The sequence below is a fragment of the Anolis carolinensis genome, chromosome 4 (genome assembly GCF_035594765.1).
Source record: "Anolis carolinensis isolate JA03-04 chromosome 4, rAnoCar3.1.pri, whole genome shotgun sequence".
Lineage (NCBI taxonomy): Eukaryota > Metazoa > Chordata > Lepidosauria > Squamata > Dactyloidae > Anolis > Anolis carolinensis.
In genome coordinates, this window is record NC_085844.1 from 175,630,619 (window position 1) to 175,651,550 (window position 20,932).

A 20,932-nucleotide genomic window follows, 5' to 3' on the forward strand; every position below is an offset into this window, starting at 1 on the left:
GAGGAAAGAGTCTTACTTTCCCCATTAACAACATTTTTGTCATTTAATGTGGAGGAAAGTGTGACAGAAGCACTAACTGAAAAAAGGCATCTGGATTTCCTTCAGCATATGGTAGCTGTGCATTTTTGTACTATAAACTGATTTTCTAGAAACCCTAAGCCAGTGAACAAGGGGAAATTCATAGGTAGGCAGAGATTTGTTGCATTGCACAGTTCCATTGCACAGTTTCACACATTTCTAAACTTCAAGGGAAATCAATCTGCCAAGCACTACATTGGGAGATTGCTTGTGCTGGGGTAAATTGTGGGCAGTTTTCTGAGAAGAAAGCAGGGGTTTTAAGCTGATGCTGTGTATTTTTTTTAAAATACTGATTGTACTAGTTTGGCATCAAGTATGACCATACATTCAGCTGCTTATCTAGAGCATAGATTTCTGGAAGTGTCTGGTGGTAGAAAGGGGGGAGGGATTAGACCTGAGCAGGTCTCATTTTTGTTATAACTGGGAGACAGATGTGTGGATCAGATCCTTCTAGCCCTAAGTCTCATTGAATGATACGTTTCTCTATCCCATGCATGCCTGCATATGTTCATATAGAAACTTATTCCTAATATTTGGAAGGGTCCCTTTTGTCTGTTTAATTAATTGCATGTTGCCTAGAGTAACTGAATGTCAGAAAGATTCAAAGACTCACTTAGCACATTTCTACTATCTCTTACTATTATTATTTGAAACATTTATCTACAGTGGTGGGCAGAGAGTCACATAAACTGCAGCTGAAATATTCAAGTGTGAAATTTCTCAAACATGAAAGGGAAGCTAAGCACACAAGTTTATTAAAACATATATCTGGTAAAATCACATGCACAGTGATTACTTTTCTGAGGGCTGTTTGATTATTACTTCCGTCCTCCGTTTTGTTTCAAATATTGATACATCTCAGGAAACCCATAAAGTGCTATAGACGTCGAATGACATCTTTATTTATCACATGGCTTTAAGCTATATATTTTTACTTTAACCTAATTATTTCTATTTGGACTTCAACTGTAGGGCTATGCAGGTCTTATGCATAAAGAGATCTACCATAAATCCATTCCAAAAATCTTGGCATTGCAGGCTTTGTAAAAAAAAAATACATTTTGTTATTACATAGGGCCTCAGTGGTTTTGCATCCAAGGGGCAATCGGAGCAACATCCTTTCAGCTTCAAAGTGCTGTAACTCTAGGGACCCCAGCTCATTAAAGACACATTGCTTTATAAAGAATCCAAACATTTAATGTAATTGCAATCATAAGCCATTTTTAAAAGCAAAACTTTGGTCAAGAAATTATAGGCATGCTTGTAACAAAGCGGATTATGTAGCAGAAATATTAAAACATGCAAAGTAGAAACACATTAGTGTTAGTGCGCGTATATTACTTTTTAATATTGAAAAGTATATAAATATGTCCCAGTGTTTGATCTTTAGACCACTTCTTTAATGTTTATGTTGATACCAACAGCTTCCATCTTTTGCAGAAGTGCAGCCTGCGATTAAAACACAAGACTCTATTTTTAAAGAAAATGCTCATATTGCAAAGCTTGCTTATATTTTGACTTCTCAAGGGACATTGCAATCTATATTTTCTTTTCTGCATTATCAGGACATTTTACAAACTTGAAAGATTTGTAGCCTAAATAGCACATGTATTTAAAAGAAAAGAAAATGACTAAAGAAGCCTTTAATGCCCACAAAAGCAACATCATAATTTGTGCATGTTGGGTCAATAAAAAAAATAGGGAGAACTTTATAATCCTTATTAATGAAATGATGGTTCCACTGGAGGAAAAATTACTAATATGTTCTTATACTGAATTTGTCCAAGTTTGAATCTTAAAATCACATTAGTATCAGTAACAAATCCTAAGGAACATCATTCTGAAAATCAGACTGTGTGGAAAAAACATTGAGGTAGTTGAAAAGGTGTCCTATGTAGACAATAGGATCTGCATTTTCTGTATTTCTGAGAGACTGATCAAACAGGTTTTGCAAGTTTATGCTTTACAGATATGTGTGTGCACCTAAACAAAGTAATTATCTTGCTGCTTGCTTCCAAGTATCTGATTTTTCAAATTTGTTTCCCCTTTTCCTAGCCTCCAGGGGGTGTTCCTGGTACACAGCCCTTGCTGCCCAACTCAATGGACCCCACACGACAACAAGGTAAATAGGTTATTTGAGGTTGCTGTGGATGCTGTCTTAGGATGGTTTGGCTTTTCCGTTCAGCGGATGCATTACTCTTCTATAACATCTTCTCTTTCTCCTCTCCCCAGGGCATCCCAACATGGGAGGGCCAATGCAAAGGATGAATCCTCCACGAGGAATGGGGCCCATGGGTCCGGGTCCACAGGTAAAACCTGGGCAGAGCATTTCCTATCCTGTCCAGTGCCAAGTAATATCTTCATTGTTCTAGGAGCAAAACCTCATAAAAGCAGGCTCTAGGGCAAGAAGAACTAGGAGCACTTCCATTACTTCCAAACCCCTTTCTCCCTGCCATTAGTGGTAATGCATTTTACATTAGTGTGTTTACATGTGTCTGAAAGAAATCCCACTTTTCAAAATCTACTTATGGCTTCAAAAGTGAACATTCTCGTATCACGTAGTTTTTGTGCCCACCTACCACCGCTGCCCCTGACAACCTTCCAGTTTTGCTCTTTAGTCCAAGTGGGCAAACAGATATTTAACTGGGATTGTGCCAAGGAGACATCTTCCAATTCAAGATGATAACCCTTGCAGGGGAAGGTGCAGAGACAGTAGACTATAATTCTGCATGTATTTGAATTAATCAATTTTAATATTTAAATTAGCACCAATCTATTCTGCTTTTATTTGTCTCCTTTATACAAGGGCAGAGAAACTGAGTATAAAAGCCCTCAGTAGCCAAGGAAGATTTCCTCCCTAGACATACAAGAAGAAGCTTGTATTGGCTAACTTTTGTTTTTTATATTTTGCCTTTATGTTAGAGAAGAGATGGGCAAAGTATGCACAGTTGGGGCCTCTTAAGAGATCAGAGAAATTTCTGGGGAAAATATTTTTGCTTCAACATACGCCAAAATAATTCCTGTTTTGGTGGAGGACATTGTCATGTCGTTTGGAGGCCGTTTGGAGAGTCATCTTTTGAAATGGGAAGTGAACCAGAAGTGACTCGCAATTACTTCCTTTGGATTTTTTAAGCCTTTTTGGGACCTAAAATGGTACAAGAAGTACCCAAAACATGTTGAAAATACCCCCTGGTTCCCAGCTCAACTTGTTCTGATTCAGTGTGGGAACATGCTGGGTGGAGGGGAGAGACAATTTGGAACAGTAGAATTTATAAGATAACTAAAAGGTTCTTGATTTTTCAAATCCAGTTATGTTATTTATATCATTGTCTGAAGATCCAGGGCTGATTTTCTAGGCCCCTTTTCTATAGCCCTTCAGGTCATAGTTACCAAGTAAAATAAGTATTACAGTCCAGGTTGAGAATGGCTGCCCCAGATCAGCCTTTCACAACGTTGACACAAACCTCCACAAAAAAGTGCAGTCTCTTGATGAAGAGAAGTGTAATGATCTCTCTAGCCTAGGTACGGGCAAACTTCAACCCTCCATGTGTTTTGGACTTCTACTCCCACAAGTCCTAACAGCCAGGAAGCTGGCTGGGATATCTGGGAGATGAAGTCCAAATCACTTGGAAGGATGAAGTTTTCCCATGCCTACTCTAGCCTCTCACTGGTTCATACTCTGTGTGGTTTCAATTGATTGAGATGGCATGTGTTCATTTACATGTTGTAGTGTTGATTGATGCCACTGAGGAATGCGCTTCTTTCATAGGCTTGCCTCTTCTCTTTGCAGCCTCTTTTGCAATCCTGCTGTTTCTTTTCTTAGCACGCTGTTTCCTGAAACCTGACAAGCTGAAATGCCTGTCTTCACTTTGTCATGCCTAACTTTAGAGAGATGCAGACAGTTTATCCTGGGCTTCAGGTGGTTGCAGGTGACAATTTAACCCAGTGTCACTTACTGTAGTTTACATGCAACCTTACAGGCGACTAGTCATTAGTTACTTGTAATCACATAATTTCTTTTGTTCCTTTGCTCTTTCCAAAAGAGGTATTGTTACGCTAATATTGTTGTAGATGAAAGAGATGTCCACCTTCTCTACATAGTTACATACACACTGCAGTCAACAGCTGGGGGATATACTGTCACCATTATTTAGATGCTTTGATGTTTTTAATCCTCCTTTTTATATTTAAATTCCTGTATAGTCCCTCAATTCAGACACTTTTCCAAACCATCATTTTGGATGATTAGAAATGTGCTACAAGCTTGCATTTCTCCTCATCTCATACCCTGTTTGCCATGTTCTAGAAGGGGTTTTCTTTAATTATAATACATTGTCTCATCAAGATCTGACAAGGCATGGGTAACAATAATTTTGATATACAACCATGTTTGCAAGAATTTGCAAACCATGGTTTGGCACGTCATTGCAAATAGTGGTTAGAGCAATCTGAAAACAGGAGAGGGAACAGAAACAACAAAAATATGCAACATGTTTTCACACCATCGAAATCTCCCGAACTGGTCCTGTGCCTCTGTTAGTTGTTTTAGAAATAATAATATTGTAGAACTCCATCTACAGATTCAAATAGTACGCATGGAGCAAATACATAATCCTCTAGATTTTCATGTTCCACCAAATGTGAAATCTTAATGTTTCAAAGGTATCAGACGTCACCTAAAATTGGAAAAGTATATGCAAATAGTTTGCATCAAATCACATCATGTCAAATTTAATGTGGTGCTGCAGCAATGGTAATGACCATAACAAAGTACTTTGCTATGTATTTGTCTGTAATAAAGAGCCTTGCACTCTTGGCTCTGCTGCTATCAGATTAACCTCAGAGTCCGCAAATGTTTGCAACAGGGACAGGCATTCAGTCAGGCCATCTGTTTTCAGGTTAGGACTGGTATGGGGTGGACAGATTATATTGGCAAGTACAGGACTGAGCCTAGATTTGGAGAAAGTGAGCAGATGAGTGGCATGCCTGGTTTCATGAAAAGTACTGCTCCAAGAACTCGTTTATTCTATTTGCATTGGTCTAAGGAAATATTTTAAGATTACTGCACCATCAGTCCGCATTGTTGTCTTCTGTATTTACAGTTACATGAATTAATCCTTGTTGTGTTAGTGTAACTTTTTTCACTACTTTGGGGAAGTGTGTTGTGTGGAGAAAAATGTAATAACATTCTTAAAACTAGTGTTGAGTTTTTTAAAAAGTTTCACAGAGATCTATTAAATCCACCCACTTACAGGAGAGAAAAAAGTTGTCCAGTAGTTTAGATTCCAATAGCATTGTTGTCTGTTTTTAATGGTCTAGTACTGTTAGCAATGAAACTGTGTGTATGTGCTTTAAGGTTGCCCGTTGACTTATGGCAACCCTATGGAATTTCATGGGGTTTCTTAGGTGAGGAATAGTCAGAGGTGTTTTGCCAGTAACAATAGGTACAAAGTTCTTAGTAACCCCTCATGTTTTATTAAAATGGCTTTCATAGCTACAGTTGTGTTAGCAAAGCAAATCATGCCTCAAAGGTTCTGGGTGTTCTGTACATATTGGACGAACCAGGTGGTTCCCTTCCTTACCAAGTATAAGTAGTATACTCATTCTTGAGATGGTTTTATTTTGTAGATGCAGAGAGTTTGCAGTGGCTACAAAGTGTATTTGCAAAACCATGTTTAGAAGCTATGTAGGAATAAAAACTATGCTGAAAGCCAGTATGGCGAGGTGGTTTGGGTTTTGGACTAGTCCAGGGTTTGTATCCCTGCTTGGCCATGGAAACCCCTTGAAATCACAGAACAGTAACAAGAGAGATAAATCTGTATGCTACACACTTGCCAATGAACTAGCCCTTCTTTACCTTATTAAGGTTGAGGAGTAGGGAACATGATATTCCTATGTTTCTGGTCAGTAAGATGCAGAGTTTAAAAATGGCAATTTTTGTAGTAGTGGGACTTCCACTGACCATGCTATCAAGTTAACTCAGGATATAAAGTCAGTTGAACTTTGAGGGAGGATTGTTTTAAAAATGAGATTGTGGGCATTCAGTATGTTTCTGCCAAGCTTTCTGGTGGTTTGCCAGAAGTGCGACCTGTACTTTCCTCCTAACTGTCAGTGTCACTCCTGCCAGCTGTGGCTGTGCTCATCTAAATGGAAAACTTGCCCATTCAAAAGCACAGGTTTCTGAAAATCCCACAAATCAGAAAAAGTTATTTATCAACAAGAGAAAGCTATGACCATTGAGGGAAAATTCTAATGTAACCAGCATTAGACCTAGTTATTTAAACAACCATTATTTAAACTGCTCTCAAAGAGGAGCTGGCTTTTAACTACCCCTCGGGACAGAAGCATGGTTTTGTGTAATCCAACGCCAGACCCTTTCAGGCAGCCATGTTTGGATTGGTGCCAACAAGCCTGTCACAAACCAAGAACGGTTGTCTGTCACGAACTGAGAAAACCTGAATCGGTAGCTGCTGACAGGATGAGCAGCCTGGGCGGGCATGGATTCAGGTGTTTGAGCAAGTGCTCACTTGTTTATCCCTTCATAAATTGCCTTTCCATTTCTGGCCCCTGAACAATGTTAGCATGGCATGAGCTTCAAAACTGTAATAGATTGGCTCTTGTTCAGACCCTCCTCTATGAAGTAGGTGAAACATAGTATTACGATACCTCTTCTATGTTTAATTATTTGATAGGAGTGGGTTCAGCAAGCTATTGGAACGAAGAAAGGTTAGGACACAAACGAGTGAATGTATATAGGGCTACTTTGGTCTGCATTGATAGTCAAGGTAACAGGGAAGCAATGCACATTTGGTTTTGTTTTTTTGTTTTGTTTTTTTGCTTAAGGTTTGTCTTGTTTCTGTCATGTATGTCCTCTTTTTCAAATGAAAATGCATGTTTCTGTGACTCTTAGACTAGAGCTGCTGCTTTTTCTGTTGATTTGGAAGAACTAAATGCTCTTTCCTTAGGAAGCTGTTTCAAACATTTCTGCTCTCAGCATCCTTTCTCCTGCACCTCCTCATCACTTGCTCATTGCTCTGTATTCCTTAAAGAGCCTTGCTCTTTCCTTCTTTCATTCTCGGCCTCTCTCGCTCTCTCTCTCTCTCAATCGCACCCTCTCTCTGCTGCTGCTCCCCACCAGATTTTTTTCTGCTTCTTCCCATGCAGCCCACGCACCTCACCACTGCCAAGCAAGTAATCTAATTGCTTCATGTCTACTACTTGTTTGGCTACATGTTGCAGAGAAGAAACTATTTTTGGTTTCTTCTTTTTTGTCTGTATTATTTTTAAAGATAACTATCTTATATGTACGCTCCAGGTGCTGTTACTCCCTTGTTGCTATACACACTGGCCACAGCAATAAGCCTTTACCCGTTGGGCATTCCTTGTATATTTCTACCATGGGATTGAAACTTGGTGGCTTTTAAGATATTTTTTTTATTCTTTCAAAAATAATGTTTTTGCCAAAGAGCAAACTGAGAGATGCTGCCACCCTGTTTTACTTTTTGAAGTTGCAAATTTTTTGCCTGTATGTTCATTATCATCATCTTTTTTTTAATTAAAGTTCATTTTCACAAACTAACCCTCTCGTTTTTGTTTGTTTTTTTCCTTTCTCTTTTCTTCTCCGGTTTCCCTTCTCGTTATGGTAGACTGATCCTTGGTTATCATTGCAGAACTATGGCGGCGGAATGAGACCTCCACCCAACTCTCTAGGGCCCGGCATGCCTGGGATTAACATGTAAGGCATCTTCTATGCTGCTGGCTTTTGATTTATGTTCCACCTGATATGGAAATAAATTCAGTTTCAATCTGTGTTTGCACTTTAGTACGACATATTCATGCTAAAGACTTATTTTTTCTCAAACTCTAGGGGTCCGGGAGCTGGTAGACCATGGCCCAATCCCAACAGCGCTAACTCAGTAAGTGCCACCTCTGGAATGTCTTTCATTCTCATCTCTTGTTCCCTCGTACTTTTTTCCTGGCATTCTTTAAGTTCCTCTCACTGAGATGATCTTGAAATGTGTTCTCCATTGTCTTTGTGTGCTCCTGTCCTGATTCTCTGAAGAAATTCAGAAAGAGTAGATCTGGGAAATGCAGAGGGTGGGTGAGTTGTATACAATGCCTCAGTCTCCTAGATAACAGGAATCATTGTAATTAGAAACTTCACTTGACAGATCTTGAGCAAAGTAGCCATAATCTGTAGATATTTACCATTTTCTTGAAACATATATTTTTTCAAAAAGTAATCTCTGCACTCTGCTCTGTTTATAGATTCCATACTCTTCTTCATCACCTGGTACATATGTGGTAAGTTCATGTTTCTTCGGGGTGATAATGTACTAATACATTATGTACTAGGATGTATAAACATCCTAGATTATGCTCATAATACAAAGTAATGCAAGAATATTTGTAATGTGTGAACTCTTGGTATAATTACTGACATGATGATGATGATGATGATGATGATGATAGCTAAATCTGCAGAGATCCTAAATATCCTAAAGGCACCAGATCCCATCTGATTTTGGAAGCTAAGCAGGATCAACTCTGGTTAGTAATTGGAAGGAATATTTATACACATAATAAAAGTGAAAATCTGTATGTGTGTATGTGGCAGGGGTGCTCACTTACGCAGAAAAGGTCCTGCCTCCACAAACAGCTATAACTCCGCTCAAGGGCCACCAATGGTACTCCCTCCAATGAATTGCAGGTTATAGTGAGTGAGTCCTACCAATGTCCTCCATAAACACCAATACTGCCCACCACCCAAGTGAAGGCTTTCATAGGGGACAATTTCATCCTAGATTTTCTGTTTTTCCTCCATCACAGACCTCTCAGTGTTCCTTACTCTCTCAATTGGTGTGGAATTTGCATGACCCCGCCCCATAACCTTTTCCTACTCTTTTCTAAGGCACAGAACACACTATGAACCCAAACAATGATGGATCTGGACCAAATTTAGCACACATACCTGATATGCCCAAATTGGAATACTGGTGGGTTTTGTGGGGAGTTGAAGGTTCTGGAATTTATAGTTCACCTGCAATCAAAGAGCAAGGTGAACCCCACCAAAAAGGGGAATTGGACCAAACTTGGCACACAGAACTCCCATGAGCATCAAAAAATACTGGAGGTTTTTGGGGGAAAATCATCTTGATTTGGGGGAGTTGTAGTTCACCTACAGCCAGAGAACATTGTAAACCCAAAAGCCAATGGATCCGGACCAAACTTGGCATGCATACCTGAAACACCCAAATTTGATTCCTGGAGGGGTTTGAGAGGGATTGATCTTGAATTTTGGGAGTTGTAGTTTATCCACAACCAAACGGTGATCTCAACCGATGATGAACCTGGACCAAACTTGGCACACAGAACCCCCATAACTAACTCAATCTACTGGAGGGGTTTGAGGGGACTGAGTCACCATAGTAGGAGTTGTAGTTCACACTACAACCAGAGAGCACACTGAGCCCCACCAATGATGCATCTAGAGCTAACTTGCCCAGCATAACAAACTTTAAGTATTGATGGAGTTTCTCAGGGTTAACCTGGCATGCTGTCAGTTGTAGTTTACCCACAACCTTATGCATTTTGTACAATTAAAAAATTGACTTCTTCAAATAACCTGGGCAATGCCAAGTACCCAAACTGTAGGTAAAGGTAAAGGTTTCCCCTGACGTTAACTCCAGTCGTGACCGACTCTGGGGGTTGGTGCTCATCTCCATTTCTAAGCCGAAGAGCCGACGTTGTCCATAGACATCTCCAAGGTCATGTGGCCGGCATGACTGCATGGAGCGCCGTTACCTTCCCGCCGGAGCGATACCTATTGATCTACTCACATTGGGATGTTTTCAAACTGCTGGGTTGGCAGGAGCTGGAGCTAACAGCAGCCGCTCACGCTGCTCCCGGGGTTTGAACCTGGGATCTTTCGATCTCCAGCTCAGTGCTTTAACGCACTTCGCCACTAGGGTTCCTCAGTACCCAAACTAGTACGCCATAAATACCAAGTGCTGCAAACTATGTTTTGGAGGAAGAAAAACTACCTCTGTGTATTCCTGGTCTAAGAAAATCCTATGAAATTCATAGGTTCGCCATAAATCAACAAACAACATGAAAGCACATATTTGTGCACATAGCATGCTGTAGTTACTTTTTTCATGTAGTGTTGGTAATCAGTGGTTCCTGTGGGCACTTAACTGGGCTGGAATAAAATCATTGCATTAATCCACCTAAGCAATATGGCAAAGCATTCCAAGTTGACCTCTTTGCATCTTCAGCCCATGCAAAGGGTATTGAAGAAATGCCCTGTTACATCCCTGGCAGAGAGACGCCCTCGCTGTCTCTCCGTAAAAACCTTCATTTTTCCTGAGGCTTTAAACAAAGAAATTGCACTTTGGCTACAAGAGTGCATTGAAGGTTTTAGCAGGAGATTAATGCTTGGCTGAATACCAAGGTGAGACATTGTTGCTGACAGCAGCAGGATTTGGCTGACCTATTGCAGGTTATGTTATCACACCGGTTCCTGATGTGTATTTAATCTTGTCAACAGGGGCCCCCTGGCGGCGGAGGTCCTCCTGGAACACCCATCATGCCTAGCCCTGCAGGTAAGCGGGGGACAGGCCAGCCCTACATTTTTCCCCATTACAAATAAATAAATAAAGAGCCCGGAGATAGGGGTGCACTCACTTCTTTTGTTGTTGGATTTGATTTCAAATGGCAGGGTAATGTTTTGCATGCTGCTGGAGCCCTTTCAAACAGCTGCACACAATCAATAATCAAACTGACTCTTTTGAAAGAGATGTCGTTTTTGGCTTGCTTTTGCCTCCTTCCCTTCCCTCCCAGCTCTGTGCTGATGGATTGCATTCTCTTGGCGCTTAAAAGAGGGGGGAGTCTCCCTGCAAGAGTGTGAAAAATGGGGTTAGGGCGGGATTCGCCCATGCCGCCAGCCTTTCCAGATTAGTCGGAGGCATCAGCTTTCATATTTGCATCGCATTTCAGCCTTGACCCTCCTTGTAAACCCTGTGAAAGATATTCTGTTTACTTTGATCAACAATCCTTGTGAAATTTCACTCCTTGGGTTGGCTGTGCCTTTTTAAAAAAGAAACACCTTTTACGTTAAAGTCAGAGTAGTGCGTAGACCATAGACCATTTGCATGCACAATAAATACAGTATAACAGTACAACAATATAAACTTTCTACCTAAAATAATTGCATTTGGATCTTGCATATTCAATTCAATATAGTAAAAATAAAATACATCAAATATAAACAACAATACTAAAATTTAGATTAGATAAGGATATCTCCAGAGTAATCAGCAGCAACATCAGCAATAAATTTGGCTTAAATTCTCATTGCTGTCTGGGCAAAAAGAGAAACCTTTGCAAGTTCCCATAGAATCAGTATCACAGGGAAGATAGAAAATGTGTTGTTGAAGGCTTTCATGGCCAGAATCACTGAGTTGCTGTGAGTTTTCCGGGCTGTACGGCCATGTTCCAGAAGCATTCTCTCCTGACATTTCGCCCACTTCTGTGGCAGGCATCCTCAGAGGTTGTGAGGTATATTGGAAACTAAGCAAGGGAGGTTTATATATCTATGGAAGGTCTTTTCTGACACATGATTGGAATGTGTATAAGAACAGAACCCAAGAATTCGGTTCTTGGTTGCAAATATAAATTAGTAGGTTTTTATGTTAATCGATAAGGGGACAACCATAGTTTCAGAGATTTAAATCTTGCTCTATTGCGAAAAGAAATCAAGACACAACTTCTTCTTTCAAGAGTACCCCCTTAAACCTTCCCCTCAGCCTGCTCCAGACTCTTCTACTTTTTGCTTCTATTGGATAACCTATTAGCCGAAGGCTCTTTCTTTTTGTCATGGGAAGTGTTGCTGCCACTCTGCTAGATCTGTAACGTAAATATACACAGGGTGGTTTCTGAATTTGCAAATTTGTGCTCACTGAAGTGAACGCACTTCCTCTACACACACACATGCACATCCCTCCTCAGGAGGCTACGTAAATTCCCTCCTCCACCTCCTCCTCTTTTCCTGGTAGTAAAGGGGAGGAGGAAGAGAAAGAGAGTGTGTGTTGTGGCTGGTGAATTTTCCTGACAGGCCTGCAGGGGTGATTTACTACACATTGTATGTGTCAGTGGTAAGAAGAAAGGGTTTGGGGAGGGGGCAAGCTCTGGGGAGTTAGCCATGCTGCATGTAATGGTGGCATACCACAGCTGCAGGGGTGGAGCTACGATGTGATATTACTACTGCCTTCCCGCTCCTGCATTTTTATGAGAACTCTGACCTACATTTCAGACTAGGTCATAATAAAACAGTCCATATGTTAATGCAGGTCTTCCCATTTTTTTTAAAAAAAATCTGTTGCTGAGGCCTGCTTCTAATTTCACTGAAGGTTTGTATTCTGCTGCTTGATTTAAACCCACTAGAGGAGAGGAGCTAGCTTCCTTCTTACAAAATCAAATGGCGAGATGTCATGCATGGAATATTTTTGTTGCGCACGCGCACACACACACACAAAAGCTAAATACTATAGTAAGCTAATTTGCATTGGCTAATTTTGAGTTGTCAAGTGACACATGGCAGAATACTATCTCCCCAGATCTCTCCTGATAAGAAAGCTGCCGAATCCTGAGCTAGTGGCAGAATCCTTTTCACACTTGAATTTCTGTGATTAAAAACTTTGTGAATCTTCATTAAATACAAATTAGCCAGAAAATGGTGGTACTTAGAGAGAATTTTAGGTGATAAAATACAAAAGAATGAGTTCAAGTGGCATGAGTTTGTTTTAATTAAGAAATGAATTAATCACCCTGACTTAGTGGGTTTCACTGTTCTACAGATTCGACAAATTCAAGTGACAACATCTACACAATGATTAATCCCGTACCGCCTGGAGGCAGTCGGTCGAATGTAAGTCTGCTTTCTAATAATTTACATATCAGATACCATAACAAATCATAATTAACTTCATCAGTTGAGGGTAAAGCAGTTTAATTGATTTCAGCCATTTGTTACAAAACAGAAATAAAACAAACCATCAAAAAGTGATTAACTCTTCAGCGACTTTGTTAATTTCTTACGCTTATTAAAACAGCAGCGTTCATGCGGCTCTGGTCAAGATTGTGTCACACACACACTGCTGGATAATAGGGTTGTATTTAAAGGGGAGACTGCTTAAACCTAGGTCCTTCTTGCATCTTTAATTGGGGCTAATTAGAAGGGATACTACTGGAGATTCCTTGCAAGATTTTTCAGGAAGCTCTGCAGTTATTTCATGCTTGCTTCAGCACAGTCAGCTTCGAGATTTGGGGAGCCCTTGAACAAGGTGGCTCAGGCTCAGAACAAGAGGGGAGAAATAGGCAGATGCTCATGGTTTGCTGAGGAACCCAAGATGAACAGGTTCCTGTTGAAGTTAGCAGTAGCAGCAAGGTCAGGGGGCTCCTGGGGTCATTTAGGGGGTCCTTGTCAGAGAATGGGCCAAAGCAGTGACAGGAACAAGAGAAAGGGCCACAGGCTTGCTTTACAGGATCAGCCAACATGGTCATCATACATCCTTGTGCATATTCGTCAGAAGAATTTGGACCCTAACATTGGCTTTGTCATTAAGATATAAAAGGGTTTGATGTGACAATTAGAACAAGCATCACTACCTTGATAATGGGTAGAACAACCCCCGTCATGCAAGAAAATCACAATCAAGGCACCCATGGCAGATGGCCATCCAGCCTCTGCTTTAAAAGCCTCTGCTTTAAAAACTCTTGATTTTAATTTGTGTGTTCAGGATTCTTAATGGCAGGGAGGGTATGCCCTTTGTCTTCTCTATAGGATTAAGGGGCTGAATCTATGCAGGAGGTGGCCAAAGAAATAGTTTGCTGCTAGAAGGAAAGGTTGGGACCCAGAATTAGGCTGGAGACTGTTATTGCAGGACTTCATAGATGTTGCGAAATCTGTTTCTCCCCAATGTTTAATGAAAGACCTTCAAGGAACCCTGGAAGAAAGGTAGGGATACAATAAATGGCACGAGCACTGAAAGAATTGAAACTGGCAACTGAAGCGTTTTGGCAGATGGCATTTCAAAGCCTGAATTTGTCATGCTATTTAGAACTCTCACTCTCTAGTCCTGAGCTTCTTCAGTTTCCAAGTTAACATGAAGCTGAAGATTGCCCAAATGCATCTAACACAGCTGCTTAACATCACCGGAAAACAACGTATCACACACAAGGATACACACACACAAGTACAGGTGGTGGCAAAATTGTTCCAGCTGCTAGCACAACTGAAAAATACATTGGAGGATATGAAATAATGTAGAATGTATATCACAGTGCTGGGCATATGCCTTGAAACAACATTGGAAGCACAGATGCCATGTAATTACTTGGGCTCTGTTTAGCTGTTTCCTTTATTTTAGACTAAAGAGTTCCAGACAGCTTCTTCTCAGAGTTCAAGCTGCCTGTAGAGCTTGTAGAAGAGAGCCTAGTCTGCTCCATTTCGATTTGAGAGATTGTACCCAATAGGCAATGATGGATTCTCAGCACAAATGTTTGTTTTTGAAGGCTGCAAGATCTATTTTTAGTACCTGAGCTGTCTACATTGAATATAATCAATCACATGTTTATATTTCATCTTAACTAATTATCTTATTTGTCCTTTCACAGTTCCCAATGGGACCTGGCTCAGATGGCCCAATGGGAGGCATGGGTGGGATGGAGCCCCATCACATGAATGGCTCATTAGGTAAGAAAGCAGAAAATACTGAGATGTTTTTGGGAGATGGTTGTTTTTAATAGAAAACTCTGCTTTGGGGGATATTTGCAGATTCTGTGAAAATGAAAAAACACATAGATCCACAATGCATGATCTAAGTATATAGAACGAGCAATAAAGAACAGCTGTTGCCATTTGCTTTTTTTGGTATCCGGAAGAAAATACTGCATTATGTTACTGCACAATTCTGGGTTTTTGGCTGAGGACTGAGTATGTGGTGTCTGGAACAGTTGTTTTAAGAAGCTTTATAAGTAACCAAAATGAGGGTTTGGGGGTGTTTTGGAGAATCTCAGAGGAAGCTAGGATGTGTTGTGAGAGTGTAGGAGAGCTCAGAGATAATGTTTCCCCATAATACTTTGTGCCCTGGTATAGTAACAGGAGTTGGGGAAAATGTAAAACCACAGATACCTGGCACTGTGGTGAAAATTTTTTAGAGATTGGCATAACACGGACTCTAGAACTTGAACATCTGCCCAAGATGGCACATGACCAACTTCCATAGTAATGGAAGCCCTGATGCTTTCTGGTCGCAGAATCTATGGGCCCCTACTTATTGGCTGTTGCATGGTTCTGGGTTTTGTCTTGTTTTGTAGTGGTGGTGGTCATAGTGTTGATAACCCCGATAATATCAGGATGACCTAGCCATTTCAAACCCTAACAACATAAAAAGAGTAGCCAGGGAGCAGAGATTCCTAGTCGCTGCCTTGCCAGGCTCCTGTTGATGGATAAAGGGGAAGAAGCAGCATGATCCTAGCTCTGGTGGTGTGTGTGTTTTAATTAAAGCAGCAGAAAGACCCATTAACCTCCTATGCTTGCCTTATACATCTTGCTGAAGTAGAGGTGCTGTGCTCCATCTTGATCAGTGTCACGAAGCTCACGGGAGGGAGTCGAGGCCGTAGCAACTCGATTAGGCCATTACTCTAGTGCCGTGCAGGAAGGTGAGCCGGGCTTTGCTCCCGGGACTTCTACATGCAAAGGAATGGCAGCTGAGGCTTTCCCAGCATGTCCCTTTCTGGAGGCAAATGTTAAGAGGTTTGCATTAGCCCAGCTGTGACCTGCAGCTCACTAATGTACTACCAGCTGCTTCCCGGAAGGACCAGCCGTAGCAACTTCTTGCAGCAGCGTCTTCTTTCTGGATGAAAGTTCAGGAGCTGATTACTTCAGTACAGAGAGGGGAGTTGAAAGAGAAAAAACAACCCTCTAATTTTAGAACAAGCCAATTTAATTCTCCTCACTAATTGTTTACCTTTTGGGGTTTTCTTACACTAGGATCAGGAGACATAGATGGACTTCCGAAAGTAAGTATTCATTTTTGCTAGCTATGTTTGCCTGCTCTTTGGATTTGTTTGAAAGGACTACATATCAAGTGTTATAGGAGACAGGGATGGGGACTAGAAGGAGCACTGAAACTCTAGTTGAGATAGGGTGACAAGACTTTACCAAGAAACGTGGTATGGTCTTCTGCTCTTAATTCAGCAGAATAGGGCATTTTTGCTGTCAGTTCTGTAAGGCAGTCAGAAAGTTCAATAATTTGTATCTGTGGATTTTTCCCCATTGTATAGAGGTTTAGTATGTACATCGTGGAAAGGCAGCTTCTTGCTTCTTATGTGTGTTATCTTTGGTCTGCTTTTTCTCTTTTTCCTTAAACCCTAGAATTCTCCAAACAACATAAGTGGCATTAGCAATCCTCCAGGCACTCCACGAGATGATGGTGAACTGGGAGGCAACTTCCTCCATTCCTTCCAAAATGACAATGTGAGTCATTCTTACAGCAGCTCCTTCTGCTAACAGGGTCTGAATCACGAAATCTCAGAAGGCTCTTTTTAATCTCTTTCTGGAGAAAAATTGGTGATCTGCCCAAATAATGATATGGGTATAGGTGCTTTAGAGCTGGTGGGAGAAAGAACTGTGGGTAAAAAAGAGCTTTGCTTATTTAACTTTTAAATCTTTTTACTTTCTTTGCATCTAGAGCAGTGATTCTCAACCAGTTTACCAGCTGTTAGGATTTCTGAGAGTTGAAAGCCAAAAACATCTGGAGACCCCAGGTTGAGAACCACTGATCTAGAGACTGTTTGGATTGGGGGGGGGGGGTGAAGCAGGATTTAGGACTCCACTGACCTGTTTTAGGCCCAGAAGAGATCATGTTTTAAAAGCTCTCCCTCTATCCTGAAACATTTGTTGGGGGGGGGGGGGGGGAATTGGCAAAATTCTGCCCCACATGGCCTAGCAGAGGTGACTTTTTCTGCTAAATAAATATTTGCCTTAGAACAGTGGTTCTCAACCCATGGGTCCCTAGATATTTTGGCCTTCAACACCCAGAAATCCTAACAGCTGATAAACTGACTGGGAGTTGTAGGCCAAAACACCTGGGGACCCACAAGTTGAGAGGCACTGCCTTAGAAGGTGGTGTGAGGGCACAGATATTCAGGTTCCTATAGGATGCCCTTTGCCCTCCTCTGCTGTAAGACCCAGAGTTGTCTCAGCAGATCTTAAAGGTGCCCTTTTGTTTGGCATAATCTATATTGTTTGTGCTTGATGGTTTTAGAATCAAAAGTTAGAAAAGAACACCATGAAGGGACAGGAAACTAGCATATCTGTTTTCTTTTAATTTAATTTGTCAATTCAAGAGGACCTGATCAATCTCAAAATGGGTTTGTTTAATTCTGAATAAATTATTATTATTATTATTATTATTATTATTATTATTATTATTATTATTATTATTATTATTATTATAAACTTGATTTCTAGACCGCCCTCTCTTCCTGAAGGGACTCAGGGCGGTTTGCGCACAAAAAAGCAAACATTCAACGCCTCAAATCAGTACAAACACATAAAAATAATACAAGATAATGCACAATAACAACAGTAAACTTGCAACAAAAGAATTAAGCACCGAAATGAAAATAAAACAAAAACAATCCAATAAGATATAATAAATTAAAACATGAGTAAACATTACAGCATATACCCTAAAAGCAATTAAAATACCATTACATTAAAAATGGCTAATACTGGTGTTCATTTAAGATGTATCATAGCAGCCATATAATACAAGTGGGTTAGCCAGCGTTCCCATGGGTTAAAATAGTTCTGCCAGTGGTATTTACAGTACAAAATGATGCTTGGTTGTGCAAAATGACACTTTGAGATCAATGTGTGTTTCTTATAGCAAAGTGTTAACCTTGATTTTCTTCCCTGACAGAATTTACATTAGAATAACATGCAAAAAAAATGAAATTTAAAGCGTAGGTTATCCCACATACTGCTTTGTTACATGTCATCCAACCCCAGTCATTGGCAAACAGCGGTTACGGAATGGGAATGATTATGTCCCGATAAATTAGTCTCTAACATATTCTAGCTCTCTGATTTATTGGAGCCAATTATGTTGCTTTATCGTTTTCATAAGCCCACTTCTCCTTCATATCCCATTTCCTCCGCTTCCGCAGCATTTAGCATTTTGGTCTTGTTCCTCCTGCCTCGTTCTTACACTGTGATTCTGTTTCTCTCCTCCCTCCCCTCCCGGCCCAGTACTCTCCCAGCATGACGATGAGTGTCTGATTTCCCTCCTCCTTCACCCCACATCCTCTTCTCCAGGATAAAGAAAAAGTCGGCTGCCATTTGGAGGATCTCAAGAAATTATGCAAGAAGAGAAGCTAGGTGTGTTTGGCAGGGAGACATACAGAGCCGGGGACCCACCCCTGATTTTTAGTTTCATGCAATAAAAAGGCTGAACTTTTTATTCCATAAAACAATGAAGGACAAATCTTTAAAATATTTCAAGACAAGACAAGGTCCTTCTTCTGCGGAAGGATTTATTCTATGTACATGACACTTTTTTGTTGTTGATTTTTTGGAAACAAATGAAAGCCTCTAGCACCCAATTCCAACCTCCTTTGCTTGATGATTCTTTTAAACCTGTTGTATGTTTGTGCTGTGCTACGCAAGGAAGCTAGTCTAGGTATGAAATCTCATGTTGTCTCTGTAGCCATTAAAAAAATAAAAATAAAAACTGGACAGGTTTTTTTAAGACAAGAAGAAATTGGTGGGGTTTGTTCAGAAGGCCTTTTCCCTTCCCTCTGCCCCTCTTCTTTTGGTTTGGTTGGTCTTTCAGTTTGGTGTTTTGCAGCACACAACGCTTTTCTCCAGCAGGAAGATCCAAGTGGAAAAGATAATTTCTCTGCCTCATTCTCAGTTGTAGAATGCAGTCGGTCCCCTTGTAGGATCACATCCTCCAGAAATACAATTCTTACCTTGATATCTGTGACTGTGGCATGCACTGTATTAGCCCTTCCTCTCTGAAATTGCAAAGATGTGTTATGAACTGACCTTTTTTCAAAACTGCAAGAAAATCCCATGGGGTGGGATGGGGTGGGACATTAAGGTTTGGGGGAATTTTTTAAAAAACCGATAGGGAGGTATCAGTTCACCAGAAATGAAAAGAAAAGGCGTTAAAACTTGACCTGGGACTCAAAAACTGTGAGCGCAAACTTCTTAACATCTGTTCTGTTTTTTGTTTATGTTTATGTTTGGTTAGTTTCAATGAAATGATGTGATCTTATTAGGGTTTCACTGTATATGCTCTGGAACTGGATGGAGATATTTTTAAGTAATTATTGTTGTTAAAATGTATACTTGCTATTCTGTAGGCTCTCTCTCCCTCCTCCCCTCCTACTCTGTAATTAAAAACAAAATTTTAAAAAAAGCAACCTTACCTTCTCATGGTAGAGGTGACTACAGAAAAGCATACCATGTATAGTGAAACTCGCAAGTCTTGGGATCTCTGTACATTACACTCCCTTGTAGCTGGTCTTTGTTTTATATAAAAAGAAAAAAAACCTTCACTTCTGATCTATGTATTTCATATTATGTAAAATATTATCTTCCCCTGGATTTACCTACCTTTGTGCGGATTCTTGAGAACATTGTATCTTGTTTCAGTGTTTTTTCTTACCTTGTAGTCTGGTTCTAAAATTAAGCGAGGGAAAAGAAAAGTAATTATTATACATTGTAGTTTGTGTACGATATTTGTTGATAATGTTTTATTAAAGGGATGTCTTTTTTCCGCACCCCTTAACAAAATGTTTTTGTTTTGTTTTGTTTTTGAGGTTTTTTGGGAAACATTGGCTTGTTTTTACTCTTGACTTGGAAAAAAAAACCTACAAACCCTGTGATTTGACAAAAGTTTTTTTAGTATTACATTTTTAAAACAAGTTTGCCTTTTTCTTGGGCATTTTAACAACACTTTCATTGTAGAAAGGTGACGGGGGGAGGGAGGGGGCCAGTGGTCAGTCTCACAGTTAAGATATTATTTAAAGGGAAAGAAAACCCACCAAATCAAGATTTCTCCCATTATTACTAAGGCAGCACCCTTTCTATTTTTTTAAGGGATAACTGACAGGTTTCATTGTATTAAAGTGATAGCTAAATTATTGTCTTCATTGGTTCAGGATGGTTTTTGAAGAATGAATCCAGATCCTCCTCTCTCTCTCTCTCTCTCTTCCTCCCCATGCTGTAATAAATATAAACATTTGATTTCAGTCCGTTGCTGTTCATTACTGGTGATTTGCTATAAAACTGGTCTTTCGCCTCTCATGGCTTTAATGATTCTATAAGCTTTGACGTGGGTAGTCATTAGTAGTGTTCTTATGAATCTCTGCAATGGTTGCAAACTCATCGCCTGTTTCAAAAGTTCTCACTGTACCAAAAATTTGGGCCAGTTTCACATTCTTTTTAAGATGTCCACAAATTCAGGCAAGCCATCTTCTTCACACAAAGACGAATAACTTGAGAATTTCTGAGGGAAGAACCCCTGGTGGTGAAATGGGTTAAACCCTTGTACCGGCAGGACTGCTGATGAAAGGTTGGCGGTTCGAATCCAGGGAGCAGGGTGAGCTCCCATCTGTCAGCTCCAGTTTCCCATGCGGGGATATGAGATAAGCCTTCCACAGGATGGTAAAACAGCCGGGTATCCCCTGGGCTATGTCCTTGCAGACAGCCAATTCTCTTACACCAGAAGCGACCTGCAGTTTTTCAAAAGCTCCTGACCAAAAAAAAAAATTATGA

The 20,932-nt window shown here is 40.4% G+C and overlaps 1 protein-coding gene across 4 annotated transcripts in view; it reads left to right on the forward strand.

Annotated features, from left to right (window-relative positions):
* Window positions 1-20,406, forward strand: part of ssbp3 (single stranded DNA binding protein 3) — a 218,423-nt gene extending 198,017 nt beyond the window's left edge. For 2 of the 4 annotated variants that reach the window (XM_062979611.1, XM_062979613.1), the window contains 11 exons: window positions 2,134-2,200; window positions 2,311-2,387; window positions 7,725-7,813; window positions 7,946-7,994; window positions 8,347-8,382; window positions 10,628-10,682; window positions 12,936-13,006; window positions 14,755-14,833; window positions 16,133-16,161; window positions 16,517-16,618; window positions 18,398-20,406. In XM_062979611.1, the coding sequence (XP_062835681.1) occupies window positions 2,134-2,200; window positions 2,311-2,387; window positions 7,725-7,813; window positions 7,946-7,994; window positions 8,347-8,382; window positions 10,628-10,682; window positions 12,936-13,006; window positions 14,755-14,833; window positions 16,133-16,161; window positions 16,517-16,618; window positions 18,398-18,427 (684 nt within the window). In that variant the 3' untranslated portion in view covers window positions 18,428-20,406. The remainder of the gene's footprint in view (window positions 1-2,133; window positions 2,201-2,310; window positions 2,388-7,724; window positions 7,814-7,945; window positions 7,995-8,346; window positions 8,383-10,627; window positions 10,683-12,935; window positions 13,007-14,754; window positions 14,834-16,132; window positions 16,162-16,516; window positions 16,619-18,397) is intronic. The other 2 variants (XM_062979612.1, XM_062979614.1) reach the window with 1 other exon arrangement.
* Window positions 20,407-20,932: the final 526 nt, after the last annotated feature.